Source organism: Ochotona curzoniae, unplaced genomic scaffold (genome assembly GCF_017591425.1).
Source record: "Ochotona curzoniae isolate NIBS_2020 unplaced genomic scaffold, NIBS_Ocur_1.0 contig_1302, whole genome shotgun sequence".
Taxonomy (NCBI): Eukaryota; Metazoa; Chordata; class Mammalia; order Lagomorpha; family Ochotonidae; genus Ochotona; species Ochotona curzoniae.
Genome location: NW_024465035.1, coordinates 2828359 through 2850637, shown reverse-complemented (window position 1 = coordinate 2850637; position 22279 = coordinate 2828359). Strand labels below are relative to the sequence as shown.

At 41.9% G+C, this 22279-nt stretch overlaps 1 protein-coding gene across 2 annotated transcripts in view; it reads left to right on the top strand.

Moving 5' to 3' along the window:
* The window catches only part of PPP2R3A (protein phosphatase 2 regulatory subunit B''alpha), a 78148-nt gene that overhangs the window by 20771 nt on the left and 35098 nt on the right, over window positions 1–22279 (top strand). The window contains exons 1-3 of one of the 2 annotated variants that reach the window (XM_041004624.1): window positions 1750–2572; window positions 9074–9340; window positions 14195–14298. In XM_041004624.1, coding sequence (XP_040860558.1) covers window positions 2441–2572; window positions 9074–9340; window positions 14195–14298 — 503 coding nt within the window. In that variant the 5' untranslated portion in view covers window positions 1750–2440. Of the gene's footprint in view, window positions 1–1749; window positions 2573–9073; window positions 9341–14194; window positions 14299–22279 lie in introns of those variants that run through there. The other variant, XM_041004616.1, reaches the window with a different exon arrangement.

The following is a 22279-nucleotide window of genomic DNA, read 5'->3' as shown; positions in this document are numbered from 1 at the left end:
TCCAGAATATTGTAAATAAATTTGTTCTGGATTTCATGGTACACTGCAAAGAACAAATTGTCTTCAGAAACAAAATGTTTCATACATGCAGCTTGATTCTGTTGCCTTTCCAGTCTCATGCTCCTTGGAGTTACAGGCTCAGGCTAAGCCTGGCTACACAGGCATCTGAAGAATGAGCCAGCGGATGGAAAATCTCTCTCCCTCTCCGTCTCTCTACTTTTGAAAATAATGTAATTTATTTTAAAAAAAAAGTGAATAGGGGAGCTAATGTCTCTAGAGAAAGTTTGAATGTAGACAACTTTTAAATTTTAATCATTATTGTCTTACCCACCCATACCTGGTTTCAAAATATTTTTAGTAATGCACTGAGTCTTTATAAAACTTAGGGATTTTTTATTTTAAAAGCAACTTTCATATTCATATTTCATTAGCTTATGTAATTATATATATGAATTGTATGCATGTTACATATAATTCATTAGCTTATATAATATATATAATTGAGTAATTCCTGTCAAAAGTGCATCCACATACTCTAAGCATGCAGCTCAGTGCTGGGGTGATAAACAGCAGTGCCCAGCAGAGTTCACTGTTGGCTGGGAATCGGGTGTCACGGGCCTAACTGGCTCTGTTTTTCACCAGGAGAAAAGTAAATGGAAGCCCTTTAAGAGAAACTCTTCCATATTTCATTAGATGCTATATTATAAATAACTGCCATAAGGGGAACTACAGTAATCAGGAAGGCCCTCATGAAATAGATAAAACTTGCATTGGATTTTGACAGATGACTGATTAGGGAGAATACATATAATTTGTTGAAAGAGCATTTTCGGGAAGGGTATGAACCCTGCATCCCTCGGAAGCCTCAGGTTCCCCTCGAGAAGGTGACAGCAGAGCTTAACTGAGCAAGCATGAACTCCTGTCGTTAAAGACCTGCTTGACATTGACCAGAGAGGAAAAGAGTGTTCAGGCAGAGGCAGGAAAGCCATGCAGGCGTGAGAGCCTCCCGACGTAACTGTGAACTCCTGGAGACAGAAAGTCAGGACAGGACAGGCCCAAGCTGAAGCCTGAGCCCAGTCCTTCCAGGTACAGTCCTCCTCCAGTCATAGTGCATGTTTCAGGTTGGATTGTATGTGAGCCACAGCTTAACTTTCTGTACGTATGTTATAAACTCAGAATCCACATTATAAAGAGCCATCGGATGGCTCCGAAATCAGTGCGTGCAAGAAAAAAAAAAAAAATGACTTGCTGAAAACAGTGGAAAGTCAGAGATAAATTCCAACTAAAATAAATTCAATTTTTTATAATGATATTTTGATTTTTTTTCTAAAACTAGAGAATAAATACTGATTGGGTGATATAATTGAAAATAAATATTATAATGTAAAAATATTGTAGAAAGCCTGACTCACTTGTAACTATGCGAGGCAAGTATTTAATATCAGAATAAAATAGAGTATTTTAGAAATATGAGGTGACTATTTAACGATCTCAAACCGTATCCCATAAATTCATGATGTGTCATATCATTGCTATTTCATCATGTTTAGAACTTTTATTTTAGCCAAATTCTCTCACTACATATATCCACAACTTTTTGTGGTATTTAGTAGTTCTACTCTTAGCCAGCAATTTTGGCAGTTTTCAAATATATCCATATTCATTTGAAAAAAATTATTTAATTCTAAGATAGCCTTCTGCTTAAAAAATAATCGAACATGTCGTGTAAACTGCCATTTGAGATTCAGAGTTTCTGTATTTCTGCCTATTTTGATGAGACATCTAGAAGAGTTTGGATATTTGCTTCCCTTCAAATAAAAACTACAAACTATTCCCAAAATAGTTTTTTTTCTGTATTTTTAAAGAATAATTTAAATTTGAACTTCAGCTTGTTCCTTTTTCATAAAGTATCAGGCAGAAAAAGTCCAGTCCACACTGCATATAGTCTTCTCTTTGTACTGGCTTGAAGAGAAACTGCTCCCTGCGGGCTGACACCTTCCATACTCCGAGTTGAAGAAGTTAGCATTATCTGAGAAGTCACTATTTTTAGGTCCAACTGTAATGTTTCTAACTTTGGTTCACAGAGTAGGGGGTGCTTCCCTTCCCAGAAGGCTCTGTCTTCTCAGCATGTGCAGGTCAGTTTGACTGAAAGCTGACAACAAGGAGCTGCAGGCCCATCGCAGCCTGTGGATTTCAAGCTTGGACATTATGAGCAGGTATTGGAGGCCACAGGCTATATTTGGGAACCAGCTGCATGTCAGGACAAGCATGGATTGTGGTCCCCGGAGGCTGGGAGAGCACAATGCTTGAATTTAATTTCTTTGGAAGATAAGAAGAGAAGAATTTCCTTCTACCTGACAATTTATAATAGTGACAACTTGCTAAATCTATCTTCAGAAGTTTGCTGGACAGTGGCAAAGTAAACGTTCACTTTTCCAAGATGATGATCAAAGAAACTTCTCTCCGAAGGGATCCGGATTTAAGGGGAGAGTTAGCTTTCCTGGCAAGGGGCTGTGACTTTGTTCTCCCGTCACGATTTAAGAAGCGGCTGAAGTCATTTCAGCAGGCACAGGTTTGAAACTTGGGTGTTTTTTTTTTAACATGTTTTTATTACTAATAAAACTACCCGGTGAACTAACTCAAATAAATTTATAGCTCATTTGTATCTTGATATTAAATCAAGGAATTAATCTGTGTCCTCTATTCAGCTATTTGCAGAAAGCTATTTGTAGAGGGATTCCAGCGGGTTTAAAAATAGACCTGGACGTGGGTACAGTACTGACATTCTTCTCTTGTTGAGAAGGAATTCAGGTTAGACACAATAAATACAACCGAACAAATATTTTACAGTGTTTAGCGTGGAAAATCCTAGAATTTTTTAAGAGGAATATCCGACAAGTGAGAATGTCTGTATTAAAATCCTTGTTTGTATTTTGAATCTATAGACTCAGTATATGTAGGAGTGAGCTATAATACATTTTCAAAAGTGTAGTGATCCTGCTAGTCCTTTATGAAAGAGAGAAGTATTTTTAAAGAGAGACAGTTTGTGTGTTATATATATCTGTAATGTAACATGTTTGTAGATAATGAAAGGTAAAGCTTTTAAACTGAAAAAAAAAAAATAAAGAGCGACTGAGTGGTTTTCCTGCCACTGATGAGTACTTTGCACAGTCTTGGATTTTGTTTGCTGACAACCTTAGATATCCACCAACTAATTTCTCTTAACACCGAGTACAGTGCAGACTAAGGGGTATAGAAACACTGTCATCCAGATTCTAGCAGGAGACCGTCATTTCATACTCTGACTTACCTGGAATAATTTCACATGCTGGGATAATCCATGTGAAATTATTCTGGTAGATCTGAAATTATCAAATATTGGAAACACTCCAGTGACACAATAATAAATGTGTAAATGTCCTAATGGTATTTAAAAATCCAGATCAAGTACCTGAATGAGGGTGCGTTTCTAGGGAGAGACTGGGACAGAGAATAGAGATGCTTTGCCCAGTCAGTTACTTTTAATACATTCCTAGATGGGACTGGAACAGCTTTGCTCAAAGTCAACAGATCCAAGCTCGCTAGTGACTGTGTGTGTATTACTAAGCTTGATTCAATTGTATCTATAAAAGATCAGTTTTATTCAATACATTAATGTTTTACTTATTTGCATCTCATTGAACACAACAGTAATTTTGATACATCTGAAAGTTCAAAATAAATACAATCTTTTTATGTTTTTTCTTTTAAATATTATCATTTTTACTACATTAAACAATGATTTTATGTGGTGAATTGTTCCATGTTGAGTTAAACTAAGAAAATCAGAGTGGAATATTATATAATCAGATACTTTCCATTCAGATAGAAGCGTGCGCTGACAGCCAGTGTTTGTTCTGAATGTCACTTATTTTCTGTCAGCAGAAGCAAAAAGTCTTTCTCTAAACTTCATCAACAGATGTGTGTTCACGAGACTATCGTGTTTCATCCCCGCTGCCACCAATGGTCTGAATCCTGTTTTCATAACTGCCCTGAAATTATCCACAGTAGCCCTGGGTGTTACATCATGGAAAGCATTTTGGGAAAATCAAAAAAAGAGTTTTGATAAATGCTTCTTGTAATCTCACAAATCTTTTTCTATGCAAATGATAGAAAGGAAATAACACTAACAGAGTGACACAGGTAAAGCCCCTGTAGAATTCTGTGCCTTATTTTAGAATTCTACTACTGTTGACTCATGGGATTAGGTACTAATATTTTCAGATTTAACATTAAGGCAGAGAGACATTTACTTAAAATAGTTTTATTAATTAGTTAAAAGTGATTTTTAAACTTTAAATTGTAAGTGACCGAGTATGCAAATAATTATTTAATTTTTAAAATATTCTGTTCATTTGAAAGGCACAATCAGAGAGGGAGAGCTCGATCTTCCATTTGCTAGTTCACTCCCCAAACGGACCAATGGCAAGGGCTCGGCCAGGATCTTCTAGATGCCCCACATGGGCCACCTGCTGCTGCTCGCCCGGGCGCATTAGCACGGAGCCGGATCAGACGTGGAACAGCGGGACACAAACCAGCTGCAATATGGGATGCATCTGTGCCAGTTTGTTAGCCCCATAAATGACTTTTTATTTTTGAGTCTGAACAAACATGCTGAGTTATGCTGGATGTAATCTTTTGAGAGCTCCAACTCTTGGCCTTGTCATTCATTTTCCTACTTGAGGGCAGATCTGGGCAAGCACTGTACTTTTTTTATTTTAAGATTTATTTATTTATTTTTGTGTGAAAGGCAGAGCTAAAGAGAGAAGGATAAACAGAGAAAGATCTTCTAGCCACTGGTTCACTTCCCAAATGGCTGCAGTGGCCAGAGTTGGATCAGTCCAAAGCCAGGAGCCAGGAGCTTGCTCTGTCTCCCCCACGTGTGTGCAGCAACCCAAGGCCTTGAGCCGTCTTCCAAAAGCAGGCAGCTGGATCACAAGTGACACATCCCAGTGTGGGATGCCGGCACTTCAGGCAGAGACTATGCCACGGTGTCGGCCCCTGTTTTAAGATTTATTTTTCATTTTTATTGGGAAGGCAGATATACATAGAGGAGGAGAGGCAGAGAGGAAACTCTTCTGTCCGATGGTTCACTCCACAGGTGACCGCAGTGGCTGGTGCTGCGCCTATCTGAAGCCAGGAGCCAGGAGCTCTTCTGGGTCTCCCACGCGGGTACAGGGTTCCAAGGCTTTGGGCCATCCTCGCCTGCTTTCCCAGGTCACAGGCAGAGAGCTGGATGGGAAGTGGAGCTGCCGGTATTAGAACCAGTGTCCATATGGGATCCTGGAGCATTCAAGGCAAGGACTTTAGCCACTAGTCCTCCACGCTGGGCCCTGTTCTTTATTTTTTTAATATATATTTTTTATTAATAGAAAGAGCACTGTTCTTAACCTTTATTTAGCTAGGATACATCATATAACTTATTTTCATACTTAAAACTTATAGGAAGCAAGTGCTATCATTTCTGTTTTTCATTACTGGAAAAAATTTAACCATTTTTCCTTTATTTGGAAAGTAGCAGAAGAGACAGAGTAATCTTCCATACACTGATTCACTCCCCACATGGCCTCAACAGCCAATCCAAAACCAAGACCCAGGAGCTTCTTCCTAGTCTACCACATGGGTGTAGGGGCCCAAGGACTTGGACCGTCTTCAGCTGCTTTCCCAGGCCATCAGCAGGGAGCCAGATCAGAAGTAGAGGAGTGAGGACGTGAAAAAGTGCCCGTATGGGTGCCAGAGCCAGAGGTGGCAGTTTAGCCTACTACACCAGGCACTGGCTCCAGAAATGATTCTTGTGTGTTTTTTTTAATTTATTTATTTTTATTTGAAAGAGGATAGAGACAGAGAGGGAAAGAGAGATAAGAAATATCTTCCGTGCACTGATTCACTCCCCAAATGACCGCAACAGCTACAGCTGGGTCCAGACCAAAGGCAGCCAGGAAGCTCTTCCAGGTCTCCCACATGGGTGTAGGGTCTCAGACACTTGGGCATATTCCAGCGTTTCTCCAGGTCATTAGGGGGATGCTGATTGAAAGTGGAGCACCCGGGACTCCAACCAGTGCATGTGTGGGATGCCTGCAGTACAGGCAGAGTTCCAACAACTCTTTACTGAAGTTCATGGCCCCTTATTACTGAAATACTAACACATTAAGTAATTTCTTGAGGTCCCACTCTTAAGTTGTGACTGTTTTCTAACGTTTTCATGGTCATCACTTCCCTTTGCTTTTTCTTCTTTGACTATTACTTTATATGAATCATTGTTCAAACTTTATGGATGGCATGAGGATAGTTTATGAAAGAACATTGGACCTGGCACAATTCTCAATGGCTAAATCCTCACCTTGCACATGCTAGAATCCCATATAGGTGTCCGATTGTGTCCCGGCTGCACACTTCCCATCCAGCTCCCTGCTTGTGGCCTGGGAAAGCGACCTAGGACAGCCCAAAGCCTTGGGACCCTGCACGCTCTTGGTAGACACAGCTCCTGGTTTCAGATCGGTTCACCTCCGGCCATTGTGGCCACTTGGGGAATGAGCCAGTAGACAGAAGATCTTTCTGTCTGTAAATCTGCCTTCCCAATAAAAATAAGTAAATCTTTTTAAAAAGCATTTGAATGATACTTTATGTTCACAGTGAATTTTAATTAGATTCAGATAATCACATTTATCATTCATGCTTTGTGTAGCATCTGGTAATACAGTATGATGCTCATGAACCTTGAGAGATTGATTTTTAATTAAGAGCCCTGGAAATCTTCATGCATTCTTTTTGCTTTTTCTGCTAGAAATCTCAGAACTAAACCTAGTCTTCATTGGTTAAAGTGTACCGCCCCGTAAGTAATCACGGGTGATGTCGCTGCTGCCAGCATTCCCCCGCTGCCATTGCTTCCCTAACCCTCCTGTACATTTTGCTGTCATTTTGAAGGTCTCTGTTGTGCCAGTCAGGTGCTTTTTGGAATAAGGATATACGCTGTAGGTGAGCTCATACATGTAAAAGAAGTTTGCTTGCGATAAAATCACTGACTGTGGTGCCTGAAGGTTAGAATATAATAACAATTAGATGAATTTTTATTTTGGGGGTGCAGGGAAATGGCATGCCCTGTAACAAGCAAATCATCCAAAGAGCCTTCTGGAACTAACTGCCTTAATTTTGACAAAAATTTCTTCAGCATCAGGGTTATCATGGATTTAGCAAAATCAAACTGGGGAAGAAAGTTAAAGGAGCCCCCACCTCTCAAATAGGTTTTGGATCTGTATCTTTAGAAAGAACTTGTTTTTTATTACTGAAGGACAGAGAAATTCACAGAAAGGGCCAGGCGTGGTAGCCTAGTGGCTGAATTCCTCATCTTGCATGTGCTGGATCCCATATGGGTGTTGGTATCCCGATTGCTCCACTTCCTGTCCAGCTCCCTGCTTGTGGTCTGGGAAAGCAGCAAAGGATGGCCCAAAGCCTTGGGACTTTGTACCCACATGGGAGACCCAGAAGAAACCCCTGGCTTAGGATCAGCTCAGCTCCGGCTGTTGACATGCTTTGGGGAGTGAACCAGCGGATGGAAGATCATTCTCTCTGCTTTTCCTTTCTGTAGATTTGCCGTTCTGATATAAATAGATAAATGTATTTATTTTTATTAGAAAGTCAAATTTACAGAGAGGAGGACAGAAAGAAAGATCTTCCATCCACTGATTCACTCCCCAAGTGACCACACTGCTCAGAGCTGAGCTCTTATCCAAAGCCAGGAACCAGGAGCCTTTTCCAGGTCTCCCATGCAGTTGCAGGGTCCCAAGGCTTTTAGGTCATCTTGTACTGCTTTCCCAGACCTCAAACAGGGAGCTGGAAAGGAACTGGAGCAGCCAGGATACCAACACCCAAATGGGATCTCTATGCATGCAAGGCGAGGGCTTCAGCCACCTAGGCTACTGCTCTGGGGCCAAAAATAAATAAATCTTAAAAAAAAAAAAAAAGTAAAAAAAGATCTCCTTATCTAGTTTCATCAGACTACAGTACACTTTGAGGTTTTTGGGTTTTTTTCTTGATGATCTTACATAGTTGATTAGGGCTCAAAGGGTCAAGGGCTACAGGAAAGTGGGTAAGACCGTTGTTTCCACATTGTCTTTTTTCCTTGTATCTGGGGGAAGGGGAGAGACAAAGGGAGAAACCACACCCACCTTCCCAAGCACCCCAGGGTCCCAGGCACCCCACCCTCCCAAGCACCCCAGGGTCCCCGTGTGGGGCATGCTTGCTGGAGATCTTTAATGCGTCAGGTGACGTTATTCTTTTGAGAGACACTTGAAAGCTCTGGCCTGTTACATAGTTGGATGACTATGGATAATGGTAATGTACTGTTCCTTTCCAAAAAACTAGAAGAAGGGGTTTTAATTATTTTCACTACAAAGAAATTCTAAGTGTTTGTGTTATATTCACTGTATTTTGAGCATTGCAAAATATATACAAGTATTAAAACATCATGGTATCTCATAAATATGTACAATTTTATGTCTCCATTTAAATGTTTTCCTTAAATATGGCAAGTGCCTGATAAGAAAATATACTGTATAGAATTTTTAAAACCTAAATCAAGGGGCCTGGGTTGCAGTATGGTAGGCATAGCCATCCCCTGCGACACTGGCCCCCAGTAAGGCTGCTTCACATCCAGTCCAACTCTCCCTGTCAGTGCTGAGGAAAGCAGTGGAGGTGGCCCCAAGTGCTTGAATGCCTGAATCACCCATGCAGGCCAGCCCAGCCCTGGCCACTGTGGCCTTTTGGGGAGCCAACGGTGCATAATCTCTATGACTTTCAAATAAATAAGTCTTTAAAGAAACATAAATCCATATTAACTGAAGTGTGAACCAGTAATTAATGTATTTATTCAGTATGGGTGAACACTTGCTAGAAACCTGCCTACCATGTGAGGCCTTCGTTTTTACTGTTCCTGATTCTCACTTCCTGTATCTATACTCACTTCCTATTAATGATAGATAATCTCAGAATTATATATTGTTTAAATTTTTGTCTCATAATCACATTTTCTTTCCAGATTCAAAATAAGCCAGAAAAGAAACCTGGAACACCACTTCCATCTCCAGCCACCTTCCCAAGTAGTCCCCGACCTGTGTCCCCTGCTCCCCGCGTGAATCATGTTGTGAATGCGCCATTGTCCGCAAACATTCCACGGTTCTACTTTCCTGAAGGACTCCCAGATACTTGCAGTAACCATGAACAGACTCTCAGCAGAATTGAGACTGCTTTTATGGATATTGAAGACCAGAAAGCAGACATTTATGGAATGGGGAAAATTGCAAAGGTAACATAACTCCCATGTCAGTTTTCGTCTCCCCTTCATTCTCTTTGGGTATGGCCTAGCAGTTAAGACACTAGTTAAGTTCCATGTGCTGTGTCTGAGAGTCTGGGTTCAATCCCAGCTCTGGCTCCTGACTCCAGCTTCCTGCCCTGAGAGGCAGTGGTGATGGCGTGAGTGGGTGGATCCCTGCCATCCAGGAGGAGACGCAGCTTGCTTGTCCAGCTCCTTCCTGTTTTTGGCCCAGCCCGGTCCTAGCTATTAAAATATTTTTTAAAACTCCCTCTCTAGCAGCTCCATTCTCACCCTCTCACTGTCTGCCTGCTCTGTTTGTGTGCATAATTTTTTTCTCATTGTAAGAACATTTTTCATTTTGATAAATCTTTACCTGTGGTTCTATTTCTTGGAACTCTTACATTTGAAAAGAGCTGTAATGGTCTGCTGTTTTACCCTTCTGCTTAAATATAGGAATTCCTCCTAAAATACCATTAACTTCATTCTCTTCCTAGATACGTTCAGTGTTTGGGGGCCCATTACTTTTCCAGCAGCCTGTTCCATTAAGAACAGCCTTGCTTTTTAGAACGTTTTTGGTTACACTGAGCAGAAATCTTGTTATTGTTGTTCTCATCCGTTGTTCATGACTCTGCCTTGTAGCTAGATAAGAAACCATGAGAACATCTCAGCTCTGGAAGATCTGACAGTAGGAAGCAAGTCTTTGGTATTTCCAGTATCTCCAACACTTCCAATTTAAGATCTTAACTCCCTAATGTTAAGATCACTGTAACTATGAAAGGTTCTTAGCTCAGCAGTGAAGATGCCTGACTCCCCACCAGTGCAGACCCTGAGGGGAGACAGTACTGATTTAAATAGCTGTGTCTCTGCTGCCTAATTTTGGCCCTAACACAGTCCATTGTGGGTATTTGGGAATAGAGCAGCAAATGGGAGCTGTTTGTCTGCCTCTCAAGTAAATAAAAATCTTTAAAACAAAGACTGCTGGGACCGGATTCTCTGTCTCTAGGTCCCCCAGAACTGTTGCTAATTGTCCCATTCTCCAGCTAAGTATTGTTCAGTGTCTCTCTCATCCCTACAGCAGTGCATGGTTTGGTTTGGGTTTTATTTTTGTAGCATTTTATGAAGTGATTCAGGCCAGCCTTCAAGAAAACTAAGAGTGGCAAGGACCCAAGTAGGGGACCAAAGGGAAGCGCCCAAGATGCCATGCATACTCATAAAGGAAAGAATTTTGCAACTTTCAGGAATAATGTTAGAAAGTGTAAAGCACTATTTCACAGTAACCCAGACTTCTCCTCTGCATTCCAGTGTTTCCACATTCTGGCCCCAGAGGTCCTTTCTGAGCCCGCACAGTATTGTGTCCTGTGTGGAAGACCATCTGGCCCTGGTACAGGAAGTGCATCTCTGCACCCCTCTCCAAGATGGGCTTCCATCCTTACATGAATTCCTTTCATGAGCTCTAAACTTTGTTAGACTTTGTCAGCTCAGGTAGCAAGGTAAAAACCCGTATCTTTTGAAAGTGAAAAGTAGGTCATGAAAGTGAAGATGTGTGTAATGACATTACGGGATTCCCTGAACATGGTGGTTGGTGCTGGTTTGTTTTTGCCTCTTTGAACCACTTACTTTAGACATTGTTTTAATTATGTGTTCAGCCAGTGGTCGTTTAGTCCAGAATTTACTTAGTTATCATGTTAGCATTCTCTGAGTCAGCCTTGTTTCAACTGCTGTTTACTGTGCGTCGTCTTTTGCCACTGGCTGTCCATTATTCTTACAACAGGTGGTCATACAAAAAGAAGAGAGGAAGCCTTTAAGGGCTTGAAGAGTCAGAAGAGACTGTCCGAGAAGTCAGTGAATGTTTTAGGGTGGTTGTTGGAAGGCCGGTTTGAGTTTGCAGCCTGCTTTCAGCGCCAGTTCACTGTAACTGAAGATTAGATCTGTGTTGTGAAGTGCAGAGAAAGCTTTCCATTTATGACATCTACACCTGCCGAAGTTTCACTCCTGCATCTTGATGCTCAGGCAGCCAATGTCTGATTGAATCTTCATTTTGTAGTTTGTACTTTTTCCCACAGACTTGAGTGATGATGAGGAATAAAAGAAGTGTAGGAACAGAAACTGAGAAATGATAAGAAAAACATTGCTCAGAGTCGAGTCAGAAGGCTCATTGTGGAATTTTATTCTAGCACAAAGTCAAGAAAGAGGAATGAAAACTCTTGAACCATACAGAAACCCCCAGCTCCTCTTTTCTGGTTGTCGGAGCTGATTTTGACCCACTGTGCCTGTTGCCTCCTGGCAGCCTATCTGTATCTGACTTTCTTCATTATCACAATGGATCATATGAGGACCAAATCAAACAGCAGGCATGAGACACCTTCAACTGTTGAAAGAACATGACACTTGGGCAGTCGTTTCCTCCTGTGCTTGTCAGCTCACAAACTTGCTTTCTGTTTTTACATTGTTGGGCCATTCTTAGGTCAAATTGTAGGTGTGAGGCTTTCTTTGCTGTAATTGCTGTGATAAACATACACTGTCTCTTTCCTCCTCTAAACCTTACTTTTCTGAGTTCATTTCCTTTATCTCCTTGTATATTTCCTCTTGCCATTCAGTTCCTTCCTTTGTAAAAAAATATACATGTAGCATTTTAATATGTTAATATTTTAATGATATACTAATTATTGGTTATATTAATTGAAAATGAAAGATAATAATTAGCCACATTATATATTTTTGAAATATTAATACAGATTTATTAATTATACTAAAACTTAACATTTTAATGTGTATTAAGTATATTAAATATGTTTAATAAAATAAATTAGATATATTGGATATATTGATGTGGGTATGTTAAATGCATTAATTATATTAATATATATTCTCTCTGGCTTGTGTTCTCACTTCTGTTCGTATGTTTTACTCCGTTGCCTTCAGCTTCTTGTTGATCCTAAACATTAAGATTTCTCAGCAGATGCCAGCCAGCCATGAATTTTTAAAAATAAAATATGTCTACAGCCCTTGCTGTTTACTACCCTTCCCAGGTTTTTTTTCCTTTGACATTGACTGCTACAGCCTGGTGCCCTCACACTCCCCAGCACTTGTCTACTCGGGGTACCCCAGTATGAGAACCATTGACTAAACTTCTGCGTTTGACCTCACGCTATTTTCATTTTGTACCTTATGAAACTTTTGCCTTTGAATCATTGGAAGTCTGTAAGTGATTCTTTTCTTACTGACTTCTGCTCTTCATGAGCTGACCTACTTACATACGCATTTTAACAAGAATCTGCTGCGGAGATCTTAATCCCAGGGAGTGAGAGTTTCCCTGTGGGATGCGAGGCACAGCCTCTAGAAGTGTTTCAGCTGAAGCTGGTCACCGTTTTTGAGGTTGAGTTAGATGCCTCTGACCCGTTCTGCTTTTCACAGCGGAAGTCTGCATCGCCTTGGCAAGCCAGCTTCCGTCTCGCCCTGGGCTTTTGCCCTCTGCGATCTCCCAGCTTTGCTTTTCACAGCAGTTACCGATAGCCTCTCACTAAGTCAGTCTAAAGCGCTTCCTTGGAAAGCACCATTCTGCTAAAGAAGGGCCTGGGTTGGGCTTCAGGTCACTCACCTGCAATGTTATTTGTGAACTTTGTACATTATCAGTCATAATTTGTATCATAAACAAAATCATATGGTTGCCAAGTGACACCTTCCCTCCTTCTTGACCTCAGTGATGGTGTTCAGCCTCTGGACTTAAGATAATTTTACGAATTCTACTCTTCGTACAGAATGTGCCTTAGTGGCCCCAACGGCAGCCCCCTGGTATTTCTGCTTTGTCCTTTCTTCCCCTAGCTTGAATCTTGCCTTTCTCATCCAGCCTTATCTCTGGCCTAAACCAGCAGGGGCACGGGATGCCCTCTCGGGGTAACTTCTGTCACATGGAGGCTTCTCGAGGCTCCTAGGGGATGCCCTGCACACTGACCTCATACCAGGTGCATGTGTATAATATGTCCAGAGAGGAGATAAAATGATGAAGGCTCAGATTGTATATTCAGTATGATTAATATGGTTTTTTTAAAAAGATTTCTTTATTTACTATCTGAAAGGCAGAGTTATATAGAGAGGGATCTTCCACACTCCCCTAAATGAGCTACAAGCCAGGACTATCCCAGACCAACACCAGAAGGCAGAAACTCCATCTGGGTCCCCCACATGGTTGCAGGGACCCCAAGCTGTTGGGCCATCCTCTTCTGCCTTCCCAGGTACAAATGGTAGGGATCTGGATTGGAAGTGGAGCAGCCAGGACAGGGACCAGCACTCAGAGGATGCCTGCATCAGATAGTGGCTTTGCTGGCTGTGCCACAATGCCGGCCCCTGAAGAATATCTTTATCTGATAGTAAGTTGTAACTCTTTGAAGAGTTCTACATTTATGAATATGAGTTTTTTTTGGAACAGGTAAAATTAGGAAAATTTGGAGATTGCTTCTCTGCTAATATTTAGAAGCTATTAGTTATAAGGAAGAATTTTCTACTAGGGAAAAGGGAAGTAAATTTAGCTAGATCTCTTATAAAGAGTGAAGGGATACGTTTTTTAAAATGAAAGCTTTTTGTTAAAATATGTGATACAAGGGAGGCAGGACAGGAAAGAGGTTGCTTTAACTACCAAGGTGTGTGGGGACGGGAAGTCACAGTGAATGAACGTGGAGGGAAGATAACTGGATTTACATTTTCTTTAAACATGGTTTTTGCAGTCGTGCCTTCCTCCCCCCTCTCCCCCACTTCTACCTTAATTAACAGAGTTGTATGTGCTCTAGTTTTGTTCCACAGAGGCCTTTTCTCTGGCCATGGCATTACTCTGCTGTCCTTTACTTGCAGGTCTGTGGCTGTCCTCTGTACTGGAAAGCCCCCATGTTCAGGGCTGCAGGGGGAGAGAAGACAGGGTTTGTGTCGGCGCAGTCCTTCCTTGCCCTGTGGAGAAGGTAAGCATGTGAGGCATCACTCTGGGGCTAGATGAAGTGCTGTGGGACACACTTTATAAAGTAGTACCAACTTATGTATTCATTTTTTTCTTTCCCTCTTATTTCATTAGAAAATTCAGTGATTTCAACATTTATACTCACCCACAAGCTCCTTGCCGCAAGCCTTTATCATACATGCCTTTTGAACAGTGACACAGATCTGCAAAAATACCTCCTTAAGAGCTGTTTGATAGTTTCCTAATTTTACTTGTTCAGTTTGTCCCCAGGATTTGAATCAGACAGCAGTGGCATCAGAGTTAATTAGGACTCTCCTGTGAGGGGCGCAAGCCATATGCATCACGTGAAAAATACAGTTCCGTTCTTGTGATGTAATTTAGAAATGTATCTAGTTGACTTGTTAAAAACAGGTAAATTCTAACAGGTTTCACCGTTGCTCTTTGAAAGTTCCGGTTAACAGCAAAGAACTATATTTATCAGAGTGTCCTGGCGTTTACATCCTGGCAGGTGTCACAGTAGTCAGACATTCTCTTCACCTGTAACCGTTATCACTATTGCTATCATCATCCTCATCATCCACACGAGCACCAAGAATGGAGAGACGGAGTAACTGTTGAGTACAACACCAGCAGAACTCTGCCTGCAGGGCCTGCAGTCCCCCCGCCACCCATCCTGGAGAACAGTCAATGACTGGTAAACACGTTCTCGGTTTTAAAATCCAGCAGCAAGCTGAGTTTACTAAGTTCTTCACGCATCACATTAAAACTAAAATAACAATGATATTAAAAAAAAAAAAACACCAGTTAAGGAGCTTCCTTTTTAAAAAGAAGAAAATTAAACTCAAGCCAAAAGCTACAAGTGCTTCTTGGTGTCTAGCTGCATTTTAATCATTTTGTTCAGAGAACAGTTCTAAATTGTCCAAATATCTGAAATTTCATTCCTTACTTCAGCATCTGAATGGCTTCAAAAGCTGAGTTTCATCTCTCCTAAATTAAAGAGAAAGCTGTCTGGTAAAATAAATGTATTTTTTTAATGTTTGGATAAGCAGTTACAAAAGTAAGGGAATTCCTTGGAGTCTATAAATAGGAAAATAGTACTAATTAGTAAGCGTAAACCAGCAAAGGAACTGGCGTTGGCTTTCTGGCAGCCTGGAACGTGGGGAGGGAGGAAGAGCCTGAGATCTAAACAGTAGGACAGTTTTGTGTTTTTAAGTTGGCATATGGTAAAAGCAGCTTTCAAGAACGTAAGATGTTTTAGCTTCCATTGAGCTAGCTTCTTTGACTCAGACTCGAACAGGCCTCAGCTGGCGTGTGAACAAGGAGCACCAAGAATGGAGAGACGGAGTAAACGTTTAATCTAGTGGTTACGATGCCAGTCAAGGCATCACATCCCGTGTTAGAATTCCTGACTTTGGAGCCCCATCTCCGTGCTCCATTCCAGCTTCATGTGCATACACACCCTGGCAGACAGCCGTCTGTGGATGAGCTGTTAGCCCATTGCCACTCATGTGGGAAACCTTGATTGAATTCCTGACCATCAGTTAACTGGTTGTTCTATTTATAGAGTCTAGCGCATACACTACTTGGTAATAAATGCTGTGTTAAAAGGAAATGACACAGCTCTTGGCAGTGTTGTATTCAGCTACTGAGCTCAGGGTTTTTTTGGAAGAAACCATCTAACAATAGGTTAAGCAGCAAGAAGTAAGTTTTGAGTAAGACAAAACTTGGAACCAACTGGGAGACTGCCAGAAAGGGAAGGAGTGTATTTAGGAGACATTGGAGCTAGAGATGATAATCACCACTAGTACCATCAGAATATTCTATTTTGAACTTTCTAGAGCCCTGTTTGTGAACCTGAGGCTGACCATATAGCAAAGAAAAATTGGTGTCCAGTTTTATCTACCTATCTAACTGCTTAATCTAAAGAAGAGGAAGTCAAGTTTTGGTTAAAGTTGCATGTCACTTGGAAAGTGAGACGGAGTGGCACAGTGCCCGTAGCCCTTCACAGCAGCTGAGTCGTTTTATCTGTCAGGAAAAGAGATTTCTGCTGAAAGCAAAGAGAAAAACAGGGTACAGAAGTGTTCACATTAGGTAATAATAGGAGGCTGCTTATGACGATACATAGCATACGCAACTGTCTCTCTTTCTTCATTAAAAAAAGAAAATTCTATAGAATTGGTAAGAGTGTGTGTATGCACACACACAGTACACATGGGTGTGCAGTAAAGCACTAGTTTACACTCAGATACTAAAATGGTTTGAGTGCCCTCTAGTGGGGATTACTTGTTGTGCTCTTTTTATATATATAAATTTTATTTTTTAATGATTACATGGTTGATCAGGGTGGGAAGCATCAAGGTTTAGGGAAAAGTGGGTGAATTCATTGCTTCCAAATTTCCTATTTCTTGTTGTTTCCAGGGGAAGGGGAGAGACAGAAGGGGAAACCACTCATGACTTTCCACACGCACCCAGGAATGAGGAACCACCACCCATATGGGATCCTTGCATATTCAAGGCTAGGACTTTAGCAGCTAGGCTACTGTGCTGGGCCCAGCATCCTGGCTTTTAAAAGGCTTTTTAAGAGCACAAAAAAACTCCTTCATTGGGACACAGTCCCTTCAGGTGCCATTTCTAATCCTAGAGGCTCCACTTCCCATCCAGCTCCCTGCTGGTGGCCTGGGAAAGCAGTCAAGGACGGCCCAAAGCCTTGGGATCCTGCACCTGCGTGGGAGACCCAGAGGGGCTCCAGGCTCCTGGCTTCAGATAGATGCAGCTCTGGCCATTGTTGCCGCTTGGGGAGTGAATCATTGGACAGAAGATCTTCCTTTCTGTCTCTCCTCCTCTCTGTGTATCTGACTTTGCAAAAAAAAAAAAAAAATCAGGATGCTTTCATGGAGACCCAAAGATGGTTGTTTTAAAAATCCAAGCATGATGACTCCACATGCTGACTTTGGAGAAGATGAGTTTATTTTGCTAATTTCTTTCTTTTTTTTTTTTAAGATTTATTTGTTTTTATTGGCTGCAACTGTTGCGACCATTTGGGGAGTGAGCCAGCAGATGGAAGATCTTTCTGTTGCTCCTTCTCTGTAAATGATCCGCCTTTCCAAGAAAAATAAATAAATCTTAAAAAAAAAAAAAACCTTTCAGTTACAAAAAAACCTAGCTGACCATGATAATGAATTCAGACATGATGCCATGTGTGTATGCACATGGACTTGCTCCAGTAACAAGCTTTATATAAAATGAAGCCAAATCATGCAAGTCATTAGGACAAAGGGGAATACTCGCACGGGTCGGAGGCTTGAGTTTCCTCCGTGCCGTTCTCCGCTGCCTCTCCTGGTCAGCTTGTGCCCAGGCCTGCTGCCAGCTGGGATCTGTACCCTGCCGTGTGTTTGCTTACAGGCAGGGGACACTGCTTTTTGCTTCCATTCCCACATTCCCAGTCTTCAGAGGGAACGCAAAAGGAATTGGAAAGAATGCTTAGCTTATGCTTTCTTTTCCTTTTTCATACCAGTGTGTCATTTTTTTTCATAAACAAAACAATATTTTGCATTGGAACTTCTAGAAGACACTACTGTAAGATAGCCATGCTTACCATCATTCTTCATGCTTTATAACTTGCTATTAGAGTTTATCAGCTTGTAGCATTTGCCAAAAAAAAATTATAATTCACATTATATTTCTAGTTCATACTTGTAATTTTAAATGCCATTCCTGATTTGGCTTTGTATCTCTTGGAATATTATCTGTTGTATCTCTGCTGTTCCTATTTAATAGTGTTCTCCTCTTTACCAAAGTATTCATGAACTCTTCATTACAATGAAACATGTAATAGCTCTGCCTTTGTGAGGAGAAAAGGTCTATTCAGTTCAAGTGTGTGAAGGTTGCAGTCTAGGATGAGGCAGCGTAGTGGTTTGAGTTCTGATGCAGGTAGTGGAAGGCAATGGCCGAGCTCATGCCAAGGGAGGATCCCATGGTGAGCCGGAAACAGCAAATGATGTGCGGACAGACCGAGACTCACCCGGTCTTCAATGACAAATCTTTGCTGAGGGACACCCTGCCAGTGTAAAGATCATCTGATAAGCCCAGCTCCCAAGAACCATCACTAGATCCAGTTTCCACCTTCTTAGGACATCTGCCTAAGACTCTGAGGTTTAAAATCACTCATGAGTTTGAGAAACAAATCATGTTAAAATCATAGCATTCTACCCTGGCTGCCTAAAACTCATGTCCTTCTCTCATACCAAACAGTCACTCCACTCCCAATAGTACCAAAGGCTTAACTCAGTCTAGCATTAATTCCAAAATCTAAATTCTTACCTCTAAGGGACAAGGCAAATTCACTTAACCATAATCCCCTATTTAAAAAAAAAAACAGAAACAAACTGTTGTGGGGTGGAGTTTGGCCTAGCTGTTAAGAAGATGCTGGTTCGGATACCAACATGCCATCAGAATGCCTGGATCAGTTCCTTGTTCCAGATTTCTTCAGATGCACACCCTGAGAGGCGGCAGAATGGCTCTCTCCGGAGACCTCTGTGGGGTTCTTGGCTTCCGGCTCCAGCCCCAGCCATTGAGATCACCTGGGAAGTGAGTGTGTGTATGCTCACTCACTCTGTCTGCCTCTCATGGTATAAAGAAAAATCGACTTGTAAAAGAATTTTTTGAAGCTGCAAATCTTCAAGATCCAGTAGACTGGATATATTTCCATTCCAGCAAAGGCAGACAAGAAAACAGGAAGAATGAATTAGTCCACAGCAAGACTGAAACTCAGTAGGGGAACGTTAGACATCATCCTGGCACATTGTGGCAGGACAGCTTCTAGGTCTTGGGCAGCCCTGCCCCTGTGGCCTTGCTATTCCAGCCACATCTCATCTCTGCTGATGCTTGCAGCTTTCCCTGGTAGGTAGTTCATTTTGCCTGCATCCCTGCCTTGCTAGGTTCTCCTTTACAGCTTTACTCCCACCACTCCAGTAGACATTGCTCCATCAGGGGCTCCAGGCAGAGACTCCAGCCCTACAGAGCAATCCTGCCTCACCTCCCAGACTTTCCTTTGAAATCTTTCTCTTTTTTTAAAGATTTATTTTTATTAGGCAGGTTTACAGGGAGAACAGACAGAAAAAGATCTTCCTTTGTCTGATTCACTCTACAAATGGCCACAACAGCCAGAACTGAGCTGATCCAGAGCTGAGTCAGGAACAGTTTCTTGTCGCTTGAGTGGATGTGGGGCCTGAGGACTTGAGACATCCTCCACTGCTTTTTCAGGCCATAAGCAAGAAGCTGGATGAGAAGTAGAGCAGCCAGTACATATGGGATACCGTATGGGATGCCAGTGCCTGGAGGTGGAAGGTTAGCCTGTTGAGCACCAGCCCCTTTCCTTTGAAATCTTACTGGGAAACCCCCGTGACTTCTCTGACCTTCATACATTCAAAATCAGCAAAATATGATTGATGCCGTCACAGCTGCACTTGTACCTCCCTGAACTGTAGCGGCATCCAGGGCGCTTCACTGGCGGAGGGGCGGGAAGTCAGTTCCCTCATGTGCTTGGTAAAGCCAGAGAATGGTGCCTGGGCTTCCATGAAACAACTCTGCTTTTCCAGGTTGTAGGCCTGTGGTAGCAGAGAGGGTGTCTGGGAGATTTCTGCAATCCCAGTGTTTTGCTGAGTAACATAGGGCTCCCTTTGCTTCTTAAGCAAATAGTTTCTCTGTTGCACTCTTCTGTCTGAAACAACCCACTTTTTCTTCATTATTTCACTGGCCAAGCTGTGAATTTCCAAAAACATTCTGTTTGTCTTCCTTTTATCTCAGAGTCTGTGAAACTGAAAAAAATTTAAAAGCAACCAGTAATGCTCATTCCATAAGCCTGAATTCCAGTGTTGCTGCCTTGCAATCTTTTCCACCAAATAACCTAGTCCATCGCCTTTAAGTTGTCTCCCATAAAACCTCAGGTTTGTATACAGTGAACAACATTCTTTGCCCCAGTGCAATAAGTGTTTCTTTAGTTCAGTTCCCAGTAGAATCCTGATTTGCATATGAAACCTCATCAGCATAGCCCTTTGTCCACGTTTTTGTTAGCATTCTGATCTCCTGAGTCACTCCCAACACCCCGTTTATCATATCCTAGGCCTTCTCTTTCCCCAGTGTTTCAAACGTTTCCTGCTTTTTATGGTAAACCAATTCCAAAAGCTCTGGTTTGTTTATAGTGGGTAAGTGATGACTGCATTCCTCCGTGGCAATTTTCTAGTCAACTTTTTATTACTACAACAAAAGCACTAAGGAAAGGAGCTTTGTAACAAAAGGTTTATTTAGCTCAGAATTTTGGAGTGTTAAGTCCAAGACTGGGCCGCACCACTTGTTTGACGACTCATGAGGGCGGTACATGGTACCGCTGGGGAGCCCATATAGACGTGGTAACCCAAGAAACAGAGAAAGGAAGACTTCTCTTCCTAGAGCACATCCCCAGTGACTAAAGCACCTCCCACTGCAACAGAGCTGGATTCAGTTTAAGATTAGGGAGCTTCAGGTCATGCATGAGTTTGAGAGCTAATTCATATTTGAACCCTAACAAAGACCTCACTGCTTTTCTGTCGTGCTCATCACACCCATTTGGTAATCTTATCTGAAATGGGTATTTATTCGGCTTTGGGAGCCTGGAGCTAACATGCTCCAGAATGATGAAGAGAAGTATAGGACTGGCACTTGGTGCAGTAATGAAGTTCCTGTTTGGAGCACTGGTATTGATTGTATAGCTGAGACCTTGGCTCGAGGCACCTCGGAGCGGGAGCGTCCTGAGAAGGCGAGCTGCCAAGCAGCAGTCAGCAGTCCAAGTCCCTGGGGGCCTGAGCGCCTCACAGGAGATCTGGGTTGACTTTCAGGTTCTCTTGCAGCACTGGCCGCTTGGGGAGTGAACGAGCACATGGAATATCTGTCTCTCTGCCTTTCAAATAAGATGAAAACAAATAATGTTTTAAAAAGCTCCATTATAGTTTAATAATCAGGAATGAAATTACTTAACTATCTGAATTTGTTAGATCACAAACATGTTTTTTGAGAGTCATCTATATCCAAGTCACTGTGTGGTAAGAAAGAAAAGAGCTGTTATTTGTCCCTCAGGTCCCAGAGAGATGAAAGAAAGTGATACAATGGCATGTGCAGTATGTAGAAATTAAATATTACTAGATCAGTAGGGTTTTATTTGTCAAGGAAAGCTTTTGGAAAGAAGCTGATTACTGGCTAGTCCTTCAGGAAGGAGCACTCTTAGGGGAGGTACAAAGTCAGAGAAGAATGACAGTAAAGTCAGCTCAGCTGCCTTGAGTGGACGGTGTCATCTAGAGAAACGTAAAGTGGATCGGTAGGCGCAAACCCAGTTCTAGAAATCCTTCAATGGGAGACAGTAACTGAACATGTTTGAATAAGCGGCAGTGTTTTAGAATGATGGCTGGTCTACAATGTAAGGTTGGATGAGCACCAAAGCCTAGTAAGAGCCTCTCCCCTGCTAGCAGTCTCCGTGTGGAATTACACGACCCTGTGTTTGGGGCTTGGTGGAAGTAGAAAGCGAACAGTTGTCTAAGATGCCTTAAGATCTCAGTATTCACATTCCACGCTTCAGGCAGCTAATGGTCCAAGCTAGAAACACGGGAGTTTAGTTAAACTACCTCTCCCCTGTCACTTTCCATACTTATCAACTACCATGTCCCCTCATTGTTCTTTCACCACCATTATCCGGGCGTAGGCACTCATTATTTCTGGCTTGATGTTTCAAAAAAAAAAATTTTTTTCTGAAATGAAAATTCTTGAGTGAAGCAGGATAAAACCCAGTCTTGACCTGACTTTAAAGGGCCTCTCAGGTTGGACCTGCCTACATGTATCTCACCTGACAGACAGCTGTGTTACTCCCCCTTCTCTTCAGTCCTTGCACGTGTTGCCTTCATGCTCCATGCATTTCATGCTGAGCATTTCAATACTACTCGTCTTAATACAACATCCTT